A 16,546-nucleotide genomic window follows, 5' to 3' on the forward strand; every position below is an offset into this window, starting at 1 on the left:
ACTTAAGTGCATTGTGTTGATCTACTTTCAAAGAAAAGCACAAGTCCAACTCCTCCAAAGTTGACGCCAACGCCGATTCAAACAACCGCTCTTCGTTTGCCATAGCCACCTGTCTTGTTGTTCACCGTCGCAGGATGTCGTTATCCTGTTAAGCCCGCCTTAAGACGCTCTAACGAAATAGAGCGCTGTGATTGGCCGTCATCCACGGTGTTAAGCCAATAGAAATTCCTATGGTTCGATACTAGACGTACAAGCTGAGCAAATTAATTTGCCGCCGCTAGGGTGCGTCTAGATTTCTAGGCTATTCATTTGCATTATTAATATAACATCATATTTTGTCATTTTTGGCGACATGCATTCCGTTAGGGATATTGAACATATTTAACATTCTCAAACCATCGTGATTTCAAATTGGTGCAGTTTTCAGCACAAAATCTCATTTTATTCTTTTGTTCTTTTGCTCTATGCTGTTCTATGGTGCTTTCTGCCTCTTGGTTGCACACGCATGTTTTCATGACGTTGCATAGAAATCCATGTATTGACTTGAGCTGGAAATGTAAAACGACTAAATTCATTCTTACTTTTGATGCCTCCTCCAGGGATGGTCCTCTCACGGTCCCCTGGTCCTGAGCTGGGTTTGCTGTTGTTGTCTCGCTGACGCGCCACAGCCACAGCGATGCCCACAGGCGGATGCCGGACCTCCACCTCCCCCTGAGTGCTGCCGCCGCCGCCGCCCGCGTCTCTGCCGAAGGACTTGGCGCTGTCGGGTCTCTCCGGGTCCCTCTTCAGCTGCTTACCGGGCTGCTGCGGGGGAAGGTGCTGTACCTTGGACACGCCGCCGGGTCCAGGGCCGTGTCCATGCCCATGCCCGTGCCCGTGCCCGTGGTTGTGGCTGTGGCCAGCCTCTAGCTTCATGCTCCCGAGCCCACCGAACGGGCTCCTGCCACCGCCAGAGGAGGCGGAGGAGGAGGAGGAGGAAGAGGGGTGCCTGGCGCCGGGCTCGCCAGGGAAGTTTCCGCTGTACTTGATGAGACTCTGCATGGCCGACACCTCGCCCGCGGGGTGAGGGTCCGGCTGGAGGCCCTCGGGGCTGTTCCTGCTGCCGGAGGGCCTGTGCTGGAGGCCGGAGGGGTCGAGGTACATTCGCTTGCCCCCGTCCTCGTCCCCTCCGCGGCCCACGTGTCCGTGGTGGGCAGCCAGAGCAGCCATGTGGCTGGTGGCGTAGTTGCCCATGTCAAAAGGTTTCCATTTGGGCTCGGCAGTCGCAAAGCCCTTCAGGGGATGTGGATCTGTGTGCATTGCAGCTGGGTCCATCCCCGCAAAGGGGTGCGCAGGCCGGGCAGTCTGCTCCCGCTCCCGCTCTCGTTCCCGCTCCTGGATGCGGCTCTCTGCCTCCAGGTCCATTTTAATGGGGTGTCTGGAGTAGTCCCGGATGTCGGGGCTGTGCCTGGATTTGCTCGTGCACATGTCGAAGGGTGGGGGTCGTTTTATGGCTAAACCGTTTGACCTTATGACGGAGCCTTCCTCCCTCAAGAGGTCTCTTTTGTAGTCTGAGTGAGGGGGGGACTCATTTCTAACCAAGGGCCGCCCGTGGTCAACGTGAGTCCTGTCAACCAGTGGCACTGATCTGTAGGCTTCCCGGTCCCCCTCTCGTTCTCTATCACGTTCTCTTTCCCGCTCTCTTTCCCTGTCTTTCTCTCTTTCTCTTTCTCGCTCTCTCTCCCTCTCCCTGCTTTTGTCGTTTTTATTGTCTCGAGCTTGCGAGGCAATCTGGATCGGCCCTTTCCTCTCGTCGTAAACCTCGACAGAAGGCACATACGTGGGAGCGATCACTCGGTGTTCCTTTCCTGGCTCCTTGGCGGCCGAGTAGAAGGGGTACAGGCCAGGCGGCATGTGGTGAGGGGGAGGGTAGGTGCCAGAAGACACCAGCCGGGGAGGCAGGTGGGACAGCGGGCTCTGCAGGGAGGGGGGGACGGCGTAAGACATGTGCAGGGGACCTCCGGGAGAGCCCGACACCGAGTCGCACCGCTTCTGTCGGTCCACGTGGCTCCCGAGGTGGTGGCTGGCGACGCTGGGTCGAGCGTTCTCGTCGTCACGGGGACCCCGGTCGCGGTCGGGTTCTCCGCTGCCACACCGGGCCGAAGAACCGCACTGCCCACTGCCGCTTCCCCCGCTCCTGCAGTTGCTGAGCGACGATGTCTGCAGCGGATGCTTGGGCTTGGCGTCGGGCGCGCTCGGCCCAAATGGGTGCTGGTGGAAGGCCGGCCACGCGTGCTCCATGCCGCCCTTTCCTAGCCGCTCTGACCCGGAGAGAGGGTGCCGCTCCCGCTCGTCCTCGGTCTTGACATCTTGCGTCAGGTCCACTACGCTGTGGGGGCGCTGCTCCTCCCTGGACCGGTCACGCTCCCGTTCCCTCTCCCGTTCCCTCTCCCGTTCCCGCCTATGCAGCGGGGTTCCCAACTCAATCTTGAAGGCCTTTTCCTTCCCCATTTCCCGCTCCCTCACAGGGTCCCTCAGGCTTTTGTGGGCAGGCAGAGGCTCCTTCTCCCTGGACAGGGCGCTGGGCATGTGGGCACCAGGGCTGCGGGAGAGGCTGGACTGGGAGTGCAAAGACTGTTGCCCCACGGGACTGGGCAGGTAGAAGCCTTCTGCAAGAGAACAAGACAGCATGATCAAAGCTAAGTCATTGGGCAACAGCTCAGTCATTTGCAGCATCTTGGAAAGGAAAACATACACTGCCGTTCAAAAGTTTGGGTCACCATTTCCATTCCACTCCATTATAGACAGAATACCGGCTGAAAGCAGTTGCATTGTTTTTTTGATCAGGGCAGCAGTTTTCAGATTACATTATGTCCTTACATAATTGCAAAAGGGTTCTCCAATGTTTTCTCAGTTAAGGAGTTGCCCAGTAACTAAGCAAAAAAAATACCCAGTCAATTTTTGATTGAAAAGCTAGATGTCATTGCTGTTAGACTGTGCAGAAGGAACAACAGCAACAACCTGAAGTCAACTGTGTCTGTCTACTGTGTAGGAGGTAATGCTAGGACCTTTATAATCAGCTAACAGAGAAATAAAACCTACTAGAAATACTTCATTTATCAAACAAAAAAGGAAAGGAAAAAAAAACAACTCCCACACACACAAAACCAAGACAACTGCCTACACATGCTCTTCACATGGACTGTTAAACACAAAGTGGTGGTTTTGTCTCTAAGCACTCAGTATAAACAAAAGCTTAGCGTTACATATCAGTGTGGGTGCTACCTGCACAGACTGGCAGATCAAGCCTTCAGTTATAATCAATAGAGCACCTGACCCTTTATGGAAATCACGGTGCACATGAATGCTTCGGAGGAAAAAGATGGCAAACCTTTTTGTGAGTCGAAGAGTGCATGCTGGCCCAGCTGTGGGTGTTCCATATGGCCGACGGGAATGTAGGGGCTGGAGTACAAACTGCCAGGCAGATGTGAGTAACCTGAGGGGTAGAACGCAACATTTTGTCAGCCATTTTGATTTTTTTATTTTTTTTTTATTTAAATCACCATATTGTACTCTTCAACTCCATGTTTAACTGTGATTTTTATACAGATTATTTCTGCTCTTGTCTTTGGTCAGCTTTTTTTTTTTTTTAACAAAACACTCTCACACACATCAAAACAACAGACTTCAAAAAATGTAATCTGGTATCGGTTCATGAATCGCCTTTGGGCCAGCAGACTGCGTCGTGTGCTGCTGGAATCATAAAACTGAATTATGTTGTAGCAACTCAGGAAGGGGGGGGGGGGGGAGATATATTTTTCTCTCACATGACAGCTGGTCACCAGGGAGTGTCCACCCTAACATACTCAAAGTCATGAATTTTATCAAAGATTTCACCAATGACAATGAAACACAGCCAGCTCAAGCACACATGCATGCTCATACTCGCTCAGTCAGAAACATTCCCTCTAAATATTAATTTTAACAAGTACCACAAATCATTGGAGGCACTTAAAGTTGCGGCCGTGATGGGGCAACGATAATGTCACCGCCTGACTATCAGCCGGCTGGGTTGGATTCCCGAACACGCCATTGCGAATCTCTATGACTTTACATAAGAGCGTCTGCTTAATACCAGTCAACTTTAACATTTCTGAGTTTCTTATTCTCAGTCCCCCAAACATGGAAATAATTGACATCGTCTTCTTTAGTTCCTTCTTTCTTATGTGTGTATGTTTCAGTGGAATCTGTCGCCCTGCAGGTGACCTATGGCTTCCCTGACATAACCCCCAGGCTCTAATTGGGTAGAAGGTTCAGCAGCCATCCAGCTGAAGCCAAGTCTGTGCACCCAGAGGGTGGGGTAGGGTGGGGCTATGACTGTTCTTATAGTGGCACACTGGAGGGAAATGGATGAGGGAGAGCAAGCGATAAACAGAAACAGCACACAGAGGAAGACAGAGAACCAGACAGGAATAGAAAAGAAAGAAGGAAAAAAAGGAAAGAGAGATTGGGGCCGAAAGGGAAGAGAGAGCCGGCCTGACCTGTTGGCGTATGGATTGAGAAACATTGGTGAAGGGGAGGGGAGGGAAACAGGGGGAGCAGTCACTCAGGCCTGAGGCGATGGGCTGAACCCCCGTGACTCTTCCCTCCGAGCGAGGCGACGACTGACAAATGAAATGTTTGTTTTCAAAGCCACCGCCATCCCAAGCATGCAATTATTCAGAACACTCGCAGGCGTGTCAGACGAGTTTAGCGGTTTTAGCAAAAAGGTCACAAGATGATGGTCACGACTCAGCTAGTGAATCCTCCCCTTTAAAGAGACACAAGAGTATTTCGGCGCCACAAACATCTCCCACAAAAACAACACAAATATACTGCAACAACACACCATCAATAGGACAGGTGTGCGTGGCTGCCTTTGTTTGTTCCGATGAAGGACCTTAGCAGGCTTACAAAACGCATTTAATGAGCCTGGAGTCCAAGAGCCAATTCAGCCCCAGGGCTGAGGGCATAATAAATGGGAAAGGTCAAACAGCCATCGCATCCCCCTGACTGCCATGATAATGGGCTCAAGTGCTGCGCCACTCCTTAAGGCTTCCATTCAACCCCTGCCATGGCCAGATCAGGCCAGGACAGAGGTTAATTTGAGTGGTTTGCAAAATAATTCAACCCTTCAAATAATAACAGCTTTCTTGTTTAAAAAAGATATCTCGACATAGCATTTTCTCAATCAGTGTTTGCATTGTAAACCTTTTATCTTTTAGCGCATTTCTAGATGCTAAATAAGTTGCTTGTCTGTTGACATTAGAAATAAAAGCATTAAAAACTAAAATATCCTACTTAACAATGCAGGGTAATAGCTGGACTGTGTTGCATCTTGCATCTGGGTGTTGTGATGCAACTTTGTTTGAGTTGGTCCAGTGCTGCTCAATTGGACATAAACATAAAAATCACTTGGAATGTTTTCCTGTAGTTTCAGGAATATATTCCTGTATTTTCCTCACAATCATCTGAATCACTTTGTCACCTCAGTCTTCTGCCTGCCAGATGACCCTTGGACGGAGTGATTATTATGTCCTGAGAGAGATTTTGTTCTTATAATATTAACTGGTAGCACCTTATTACAGTATAAACAGCTATGCTCAAATAAGGGGTACCTTTGTAGTATTTGTGAATTACTGAACCCAAAATCACTATGGGTTGAATATCCAAAATATTTTTGAAAATCATAAATATAAATGTTCACAACAATGCTGATTGTGCAAATATGTTTAAATATATTTTCTAAATGTGAAAATGGTGATTAATTCCGAGCAACCCGCTGCATTTGCAACCCACTGTATTTTACTGCTTGTAGCAAATAAATAATTCACATCGACAAACAAAATACAAGTGGGGGGGGGGGGGGGAAACACCATAGTAAAATTCCATGGATAACATTTTAACATGAATATTTTAAGCTGCAATTGAACAGGCATCTTTAATCTTTTTCTTTATACCGCGCTGAAGGCGATCTTCTTATTTGAGTGCATAGAGAGAGCGCCTCAAAACAACATGAGGGATTAGCTTCTGACAGCACAGGCAATTAAAATGTGAGTCGCATCAGCCAATATAGATTAGAGCTGGAGTCACGGGGCTGTCAATGAAAGGGAAGCACACCGGTGTTTAGAAAGATAATACAGCCAAGGTGCTGCGGGGTATCAAAGGTCAGGGGTCAAGGGTCACATGATCTTAATGACTGCCGCAGCATGAGCACTGAAAAAAGAATTGCCCTCAGGCACTTTTGGGGGCAGGGAGACTGGGCAGACAAAATAAAATAAAAAAAGCCCATTCCATCTTTAAGGCAGCGTTCCTCATACGTACAGAGCCGGTACGAGAGAAAGAGAGACCTTGGCCTTGACTAAAAGCAGACAAAGAGCAGCACAGTCACATTACTTTGCCATGCTATTCTCACAGTGCCATTCCGGAGGATTACTTATAAGAGGCTGTGTCAGTGACCCCCCCCCCCCGCACTGATGAAAAAGCAAACCTTGGCGGTGTGGCAATAACAGGAACATGGGCCATAGTGGCTTTGCCCACACATGGGCTTTGGCATGATAATTTACGCTAGCAGCCGGGAAATCTACAAGCCAGGGATCGAGCTGGGAAGGCAACAGCCGTTGTTGCCAGCACACGGTCTCGCAAAGTAGCCATTTTTGGCGCACAACCTTCCACCCAGATAGTTACATCAACTGCCACTGTGGGCTTTTTTTGAAATATAGTACTCTGCTGATAAAAGATACGGTTGGGGAAAGGTACACCAGTTGCTAAGCAAGTTCTGGTCGAGCCACTAATAGACGCCTGGAGCCAACTCCGGTGGTTCATTGGAGCGGCCTTAATATAGAACATCTAAGGCGATACGATCGCACTACGCGGTTGATGGCATTCTGACACCATTCCGACAGAGAACTGAGGACATCCTGCCAGTGTTTATGGAGAGGGTACAAAGGTGCCGTCCATTTCAGCTTCTTTTAGGGAGGACAAACATAGGCGAGAGTGTCAAAGATAATTGCAGTAATCAAAACCAAAGAAAAGATAGACCAGGATTGCGCCTTCGCTTTAGGGTCATCCCCATATTTGTTTGTTCTGATGTAAATACCAGCCACATACTCACTTCCCTGAGGAATAACTGGCCTTAGTTTCTGACTATGCGCCTTTCCGCATCCACACAGCGAGAGAGTGTCAGAGTCCACCCAGACTGATAAGAAAACCTCCGGGCTGAATAGTGGAACGAGGGAAAAAGAACATAATCCAGAGAACAGATTAAGGGGCTTAAACCCGGTGTGATTGTGAAAAGAAGGGCAGACATACAGTGTCTTTTCAAGCATAAGAATGATTTAACTTGGCCGTTTCTCAAGGGATCTATTACTGAGGACGGAAGAAGGTTACGCTTAAGTGGGGCATGGTAGTGTAGAATTTTTGCTCAAAGTGGAACAATCCAGGGGGAAAAAAAGAGACGCCATTAGCATTCAATTGGGGAGGGCCCTGTATCTGGGAATTCAACACACCATCCCCTGCCTGGATATTACCAAGGACCTCGAAGGCTCCTCTAAAAACTCCACTTTGCGCAAAAAAAAAGTAGAGGGAAAAGGAAAAAAAGAAAACGAAAACTGACAGAGGGATGGAATGAGCTCGGCAGCTGAGGGGTGAGCAGGGGTGGGTGGCGGTAGGGATTCAGAGGTGCATGCTCACGACATGATAAAGGTCAAGGGGTCGTGTGGAGGGAGGATAGCTGAGGGGGTGGGTGCGGGGGTGGGGGGTGGGCCGAATGAACTTTGACACGTCACACTTCATCAGTCAGACCTCACCTTCACTCTGCAGCAGCAGCACTGGGACTGGGACGCGCTGCACAGACACAGGGAGAAAGGCCACGTCCCACACAACACAACACATGCCTCTCGTCTGCATTCAACCTGGAAACCAAAGCCTTTTGTCTCACTCTTTCTCTCTCTCTCTCTCTCGCTTTCTCACACACACACACAGACACACTAAACTGAGGCTTTTTTTTTCCACAGACACAAACTATCCAAGTCCATTTTTACACATACACACACCAAGTCTAAATCAACCAAATCTTACCACTAAAACACACAGACACACACACACACTTTCATTCACAGCCAGTGCTTGAAACCAGAGCCACGCATCCACTTCAGTATCAACAGGGTCTATCTGAACCAACACATCCATCAGGACAGTCCAGCCAGAGTGCTAGCCTTTCACTGGGGGCCAATGCATGACAGGAACGGGCAGCAGGCACCGACACCAGCCAATCAATCAATCACAGGCCGGGGACACAAGCCCACATGGCCTATGCCATTGGCTGACGGCACAGTCCAAAGGTGAACACTTAGGGCCATTAGTAGATCTGCTTACAGTCATTTAATAGCCAACAACTGACTCTGACTGAAGAGGGGAAAAACCAACACTGTGGTTGTGATATAAAATCATTGGAACCATAAAAAGTCACACACCCACATGCAAAAATAATCTTTAAATGTTTGGCACTGGTGTGGAGTATAAAAGATCAAAAAGACTAATAACATATCCTGGAGCACAGAGTTAGACTGCAGTTAAAGACTCTAGCCTTGGTCTGCTTGATCTGTGACCAGGCTAGCATGTGCCTGTTTTGCAGAGCAAAGCATTATCAAACACACTCATGGAGATTGCCTCTTTTTAAAGTCAAATGCATCTTCTGGGGTTATCATGCACACAGAGGCGCTCCACAAGAGAGGGACTGAAGCGCCAACAAACTCAATCATGCGCTGGGGGTAACAATTCATGTTTATTAATTAAACTTTCAAAAGATAAATCTTTTGAGGCTGCATCCTCTTTTATTTCCACCGTACTTGACAATCTCCTTACGCAGCAGAGACGGGGGTTGAAAAAAAAAAACCCCGCAAAAAACAACACACACACACACACACACACACACACACACACACACAAGGGTACGCAACAAAGGACACACAAGAATTGTTTCTCCCTTCTCCTGCAAAAATAGCAGAATTCCACAGCTGCCACTTCTCGTTCTCTGTAGTTAATAGGGGGCAGGTGCACCCTTTAGAATAAACACGCATGTTCAAATATTTTCGCAGGCCGCAGAGAGACAGAGTACACTTCAATGTCAGCTATTCATCACACTTCTATGTAGGCAGAGCAACACAGACGCCGCGTGAGCCGTGCCAAGGCTTTAGACACAATTCATCGGCACTTTCCCTCTGCGGGGACGCAAAACAAAGCGCCGTGGGTACAAGGCCCTTCAGAAAGCCTAGTTAATAATCCACCCACAGTCCTGTCGTGGCTCCTCTGCTCCTTCTTCTCTTTTCTTGGGGTCTTTTCTCCCCCACCCCCTTGCCGTTCTCTTGCTATCTTGCGCACAAACCAGTTTTGTTGCGCTCAGAATCAGAGGCGGCTCAAAATGGCAGTGCACTCCTTCATGACCTGGGGCATTATTCAGAGTTTGAACACAAAGATTACATTTGAAAAAAATAAATAACTACATTTAAAAAAAAAAAACTGGCTACTCGTTCAATACTAGAGAGACAAAGGCGCTTGATACTGAATGGAGAGGGAGTTTGGTTGACATGAGCACACACTACTACTTCATTTGTGGGGCTGTAAGTGGAGCTCAGAATAGATGCATATTATAAAATCATAGGCATCAGGTCAAATGATAACAGATCTGCTGGATCAGTGATCAGCTCTTATTCTACATTTTCCCTGTTATCAGAATGAGCTGTTTGACTGGAGGCTAGCCTTTTGGAAATTTAGCCCGATGCAACGTCTAAGCCACAACACTGTAGGACTGGCAGAGAGATGAGAATGTAAATAGTCTATCAACACTGTAATTGCAAGACATGCAGCAAGCACCAACATATAAATTCCTTCCCTTGACATTATGGCCTACAGGCATTTTTTGCTGTAAAACCCCACCATAAAAGCAGTATTTCTAAGACTCTGGTTGGAACGAACTGCACTTTACTGCTGGCTGCTCTGATGGGTGAATACTAAAAACATTTTAAAAATTTGCTTCACAAAATGACACGTTTACAGCAGCTATCGCTAAAAGCATTTGAGTACTCCCCTAACTACCCTATTTGGTACACTACGGAAGTAAATGAGTTACAACCATTCAAAAATAATGGCTTTTAAGATACCACATCGTTACGAACAGCATCTTATAACAGAAAATCGCTTTTTAAAATCAAAAAGGAGCACTACACTAAGTGCAAACTATTAGAAAAACCTATTAAAACATACTGGCATTAAAAATGGACCAAAATTTTCCAATCAAATGTACACTTAAGGGTAATATTGGGTCTGACTGAAAATATTGGTGTCAGATTTTACCTTACATTTTGTGCAAATGTAAGTCAACCCATATTAGCAATTATCTGTATCTTCTTTAAAAACACATACCTGCCAAACTTTATTTTTACCATTTCAACATTACTGCGACATGTAGTTACAACTTCAGCACTCTCTGTCTAATAATGAACAAAAGCCATTTTTAAGAGCGAAATTTATTACAAATGGCCTGTATGACAGATGTGGTCTGTCTGGCAATGAAATTGCTGGGCTAAAATTGACCATTTTTATTGCTCTCTGTACAGCCCTGACAGAAGGCTCATACAAATGTAGCTTATTGACTTCAAAATGGCAGAGAGGGAGGTGTGTGTTTGTAGTGTGTATGTGTGAGAGATGGGAGAGTATGAGAGAGTAAGAGTGAGAGTGAGAGTAGGAGGGAGAGTAGGAGAGAGAGAGAGAGAACGAAAGAGAGAGAGAGCCAGAGAATGATCAAGTGTTGGACACAAAGTGATATTACACATTGCTAGACCCTTAGAGTCAGTTCACTTATTGAGCACACAAACCCCAGCCTTTATCCGCCTGCACAATATTCCAACTGCCCCAATTCCCAAGTCGATTCCTATTAACTCCCCCATACAAAGAGAAGACAGAAATCCCTTGACTATTTTGACAGAGCGTGTCAGCTTGCACAGTTTTGTTTCCCTTTTTGCCTTCTTTCCCCAAATCAACTCCACCATCCCATTGCCTCTCCCCAGCTCCATCCCATTGCCTCTCCCCAGCTCCAGCATTTATGCATCTGGCCTTTGCTTCAGTCCACTGAAGCATCAACAAATCTGATGGTTAAATTCAATACATTCATTCCCTCTCCATCAAGCCGAAGCCCTGCTCCACACCAACAGATCGTGTGCCATGTCAAACCCCCCCGCCCCTCCCTTAAGGCCATTGCACAGTCCTATTTCTCTTCCAAAACTGTTGCATGACTAAAGATAACTACAATCTCATGTTACCTCGATCAGTTTCACCGATTCTGAAACTAAGTTTTTGGAACTCGATTTTTCGTACACGTATTGTGTCAGTGAATGAGGCTTACTACTGCATTTCTTTCTGCATTTGACGGACTGAAAAGAAAAGACTATATAATATAGATTTTTCCTTTACTGGAGGCTGCCTTACAAACAAGTGTAGACAATCAGAGAGGCACACGATGAACCACGAGAGCACAAAAAGAGAGAAATATGGTGAGGAGGGAGCTCTTACCTTCATGGGACGCCCACAGCTGGGCCATGGGAATGGCGGAGGGGTTGGGGGGCCTGAAGGAGGGCTCGGAGGAGAGGCCACTGGGGGTGGTGTGAGGGTTGGAACCGCTCACATAGCTGCTGAGGAAGCCACTGGAGGCACCTGGGAAGGCATCACCTGAGGGCGGAGAGGAGGGAAAAAAGTTAGTCAGTCACTGAATGGCAGATGGAATGCAACAAAGTGACAGGAGGCTCTTACAGTACAATGCTGTCTTCTCACAAAGACAATTACGCAACAGGGCTTTTTGCTGTCTTCCCTATATCAACATTGCCCAATAGTAAAAAACAGGTTTGTGGTTGTGGAGCCATTTAACTTAACGATCAGTTTGTTGTTTATCTGTCTGAATCAGCCATCAGGCCCAAGAACAAAGAGACAGAACAAGACACACATAGACACAGAGAGAGAGAGAGAGAGAGAGAGAGAGAGAGAGAGAGAGAGAGAGAGAGAGAGAGAAGCGCTTTCAGATATACGGGTAAGACCGGAGGTTCTGCCGATGTTAAACGGTGGGGCCGTATATCTGAACGACATAACCGGTCATGTGGAAGTCCGAATTCACCCGGTGTTTATACTACTCCCCCCCCCCCTAGTATTTCCTCCGGACATTATGTAAATGTGCTGTGTCTGAATGAAGTGTAGAACATGCGGTTAAGATCACACCTAGTGAGAGGGCGTGTTGGTGACGTTTCTTTCGTGCGTCCATGTGGTTAGATCTGACTTAAATGCCAGTGTTATGATGGAGTGGCATACTGCTGTCCAGAAAATCTCCGACCTGGAAAGATGCAGACATCAAGGAGCTACTGTCCATGAGGGCATACAACATTTTGATAGAACACATGAAGGGAACGGCAAGAGACGTTGTAGCCTACAACTGCATGGCAAGGCCAAACGAATTCAAAAGACTGAATCACCAAGCAGAAGGCGCTGAAAAGGCAGTAGGCTAGCCTACAGCGACGTCGTTGACGACAATAACAGGAGTATTTAATAAATTGTTAGCCAACACGGTTTTCTGTTCATTGATACCTGGCTGAGCTCGCTGATATTTGTTGAGCATATATGCCTAGAGAAAATGAAAACGAAGAAAAGCCAACTTTGTTACAAACTCCTTACGTAAAAGCATGGGGAGAGGATGCTTTTGGAAAAAATAAACCATGAAAAAACGAAAAACTTCACTGTTATGTTAGTATTTTGTTTATTGCTTAAAAAATTTGTATGATGGCCTTGCAGTCTTGAGTTAGCCTACTGAATTGGCTGGTAGCCTACCATAAAGTTTGTGCATGCTCTCTCTTCAACGCAAACCAGATGTGGGGTTCTATAGCCAAGTAATTCTGGTACATAACGTTGAAAACAGATAAATGTGTTTATTCGAAGCACACATACAAATACTGTTTGCTTACTTGACTAGCCTACTATTAGCCTACGCACAATAGATTTGTCTTCTTTAGCCTACATAATGCATAGGCTACAGGTTGTAAACAAAAAGCAGCTGTGACAGGCAGCGGGCGCATATATTCTGCGTCATATCTCGCATCTTGTGAACTCCACAAGCCCCCACCCCTCACTCGACAACCACACAGAGATTCTGTAATGTGCGTGTATGTCGTTCACACATACGTCCGTATAAGGTCAGTATTAGGTCTGCAGGTTAGCATCATATCTGAATCATCCGAAGGGTAGGACCTCCGTTTGACAAACCTCCTCATGTACTCCGGAGGTTATATCTGAAAGCGCTTAGAGAGACAACAAATGCCAAATTGCTTTTGCTTATAAACAAATGTCATGAATAATTATGAGTAAAGCCAAATTGTTATGGTAGCCATCATTACAATAGCCACCACATGTACCACAACAGAATGTGGAATGTCTCATTTAAAAAAAAAAAAAAACTTGCCCCCCCCCCCTGTCCATGACTGGAAAGAAAGGACGACGCTGGTACATTATACAGTATTAAGTTCTCACACCACAATTATGTCCCCCGTCCACCCCTCTGATAAAAATTGCCGTTTTTGTGTTAGCCGGACTACTCCACAGAGATCTGCTGAACCATTTAAAACAGCCAGTGCCAAAAAAGGAAGGGTACAAACGCCTTAGGCTTGGAAAGAGCATGCTTTTATGGTGAGAAAGTGCGCTCTCTCCCTCTGTTGTATTTGAAAAAATATCAGCAACAAGACAAGTCGTGGCAATGCTATGAAGAGTGTTTTTTAGCATTTAAATCAGTGAATTAAAAACCCTGCGGTGTGGGCAAAGCACACCAGTCAGTCATGCATGACACATGGACACAGGCGCGAGTCCATCAGTGATGAGGCCCCGCCTCCTCCCGGCTGGGCCCAAAGAGACTCTGTCCTTTCCCACATATTCCCTCGAGCCAGCCAATGTGGGTGGAACCCCTCACACCCATTATACAAACCAAAGATGGATTTCGATACACTCGTTGACTTTCTCTCTCTTTCCCTCCAACTCTCCCTGGCTCTCTCTGTCACTCCTACTCTACTTTGTCTCTCTCCTGTTCCCTCTTGCTCTTCTCACACAAATACACACACACACACACACACACACACACACACACACACTTCCTCAACAGTGGCACAATGGCCTTTCTTTGCATGTGTAAACAGTGAATTAGCATGACAACCAGAGGAGGAACAACAAGGCATAAACGGCAACATGGGGCCTTTGTGGCAGAGGTCAGCATACAATTAACCTGGGGGAGGGAGGAGAGCCATGGAGCGGCAGAGTACAGGCCAGGGGGTCCTGCACGGCACGGCTGCCCAAGATCATTTATTTGTCACCAGACGCGAACCTTTGCATCTGCGTTGCATCTAAACACTAACCAGAAGGTAGTACAAGGGAGAGGTGGGGGATGGGCAAGCCAAGGTGTAGAGGCTGAGAAGCCACAGATAAAAACAACAAAAGAACCACTTCAAGGGGCGACTGTTGAATGTTGTTTAAAATCAATTTCCTAAATGTATTTTTACTGGATTGAAAAACAACAGGTAACCTAATCTAAGAGAGGGTGGAGTGACTTTTATAAGCTCTGATAACCAACTGCCCAGTGAAAATGCTCAATCATTGTATACAGGCCCATATCTAAAGTTATCAGAGTAACACTGGTAAGGTATTAACCAAAGGTAGAACCCTGGTACAAGCAATGACACAGATCAGTACAGATCAGCAGTAGTGGCAGCAGCAGAAGCAGAAGTCTCTAATTCTGGATCATCGGCTGTGTTTTGGCAGCGGAATGGGGATAACGCTAGTGTTACAGTCGTGCCGTAAGAGAACAAAGATGATTCAAGCTGAACCTGGTTCAGTTTTCCTCTGCGATGTAACATTAACCCTGGTAACATTTCAGGTATCTTTAACCACTTTGGACATCAGAGGAGTTAGGTTCTGTTTGGCCGAAATGTATGAATTAGCAATTAGCAGTCAGATATAAACGTTTTGGTTCTGCTTTATCATTACGACCGTTGTTACCGCTGCCAAATAGCTCATGTTTTTGTGTGGTTTTGTTTGTTTGTCTGTTTGACCGCAGGACTATGGGGAAAAAAACCACAAATCAGTCATGAAACTTGAAAGCGTGCAGTACAGGCCGATGAGGAACCAGGTACATTTTACAAGTGAATCTCATTCACAGGCCAGATTCACAAAGTTAGTTTCCTTTTCAAGAACATTGTGAGAAGGGGGCATTTGCCACTGGCAGAGGTCTGAATACCCTTCCCGTTTCCTGTGTGATCATCACCTAATTGGCGGAGCTCTGCCCAACACGCCCTGTCCTACATTATGCTAAACTTCGCTCACATCAACTCTGTACAGACATCACACCCTAGAGCCCCAGCCCAGAACCCCACCCCTCCAGCCTCCCCCCCCCCCCCAGCCTCCCCATCCACAGTCCTGCAATATTAAATGAGTAGGTGAAGCTCCCCCAGTTCCAGACCACAAGAAACACTCACGGAGGACTTCCAAATCAACCCCTCCACTGCTCTCTCTCCATCTCTCTCTCTCTCTCTCACACACACACACACAGTGATGCCCTACTTCTTTTTGAAGGGCTCCTCCAGCGAGCACCGTGCTGAATTCAATACCTGTGTGCCAGTGCTCCTGGCGGAGCTGTTTTGACGGCGGGATCCTTTAGTGCAGTGCTTCAGGGCGAGTTGTACGCTCAAAGGCACACGCCACGCTGTCCGCTCCACCAGCTACAATGTAAATGGTAGCACCTGTCTAATAAATAAAACAAAGCCTCCAAGCAGACACTTCGCTGCTGTTGGCGGTGCCTTGTGCTCAGCGAGAAAATAGATTGAAAGGAAAAAAAGCAAGAGAGAGAGAGAGAGAGAGAGAGAGAGAGAGAGAGAGAGAGAGAGAGAGAGAGAGAGAGAGAGAGAGAGAGAGAGAGGAGACAGGCAGCACGAGTCAACTAACTACCAACAGAAACACTAAGCTGCTCCTTTGATTCAATTAGACAAGATGCATACCCAAAAGAGGTATGGCCTAGAGGGGACTGTGCAAGAAATTTGAGAAAAGTCATTTGTTCAACATTATCTTTTTAAATATTCATGTGGTCCATCCACGATCGTCTTTCTCACTGCTGAAAACAGTGGCGATCCAGCACCCGAGTTCTGGTCCGTGTCACTCGGAAACGCTCGTCTTTTTAAACAGACGCGGAGACACAGTGAGCAGCAAGCCAGCCTGCCTGCCTGCGAGCATGAGAAAGCCAGGAGGAGAGTTCAGCAGGTCAGGAGCAGTTCAACTTCCTCAAACGCCAGAGTGCTTTTCTTCAAGGGGCCTGACGAGGTTTTCTTCCCATCCCCGCTCCCCACCCTACGGCCCCCCCAGCCGTCCCCGTCTCCCCCTTACGGAGGGCCACAGCCACAGACGGCCTGAATGGGATGGAGGAATTTCCTAATTGCTCACGCTGCTGCTGCTGCTCACC

At 47.2% G+C, this 16,546-nt stretch overlaps 1 protein-coding gene across 8 annotated transcripts in view; it reads right to left on the reverse strand.

Moving 5' to 3' along the window:
- The window catches only part of tnrc18 (trinucleotide repeat containing 18), a 74,339-nt gene that overhangs the window by 40,808 nt on the left and 16,985 nt on the right, over nucleotides 1-16,546 (reverse strand). For all 8 annotated transcript variants that reach the window (XM_076266100.1, XM_076266105.1, XM_076266104.1 and 5 more), the window contains exons 3-5: nucleotides 11,587-11,742; nucleotides 3,371-3,475; nucleotides 582-2,648 (exon numbers count right to left, since the gene is read on the reverse strand). In XM_076266100.1, coding sequence (XP_076122215.1) covers nucleotides 582-2,648; nucleotides 3,371-3,475; nucleotides 11,587-11,742 — 2,328 coding nt within the window. The remainder of the gene's footprint in view (nucleotides 1-581; nucleotides 2,649-3,370; nucleotides 3,476-11,586; nucleotides 11,743-16,546) is intronic.

Source organism: Alosa pseudoharengus, unplaced genomic scaffold (assembly GCF_046254945.1).
Source record: "Alosa pseudoharengus isolate Yale_2024_CS ecotype anadromous, Long Island Sound unplaced genomic scaffold, YU_APseudo_1.1 YU_APseudo_1.1_scf_4, whole genome shotgun sequence".
Classification (NCBI taxonomy): domain Eukaryota; kingdom Metazoa; phylum Chordata; class Actinopteri; order Clupeiformes; family Clupeidae; genus Alosa; species Alosa pseudoharengus.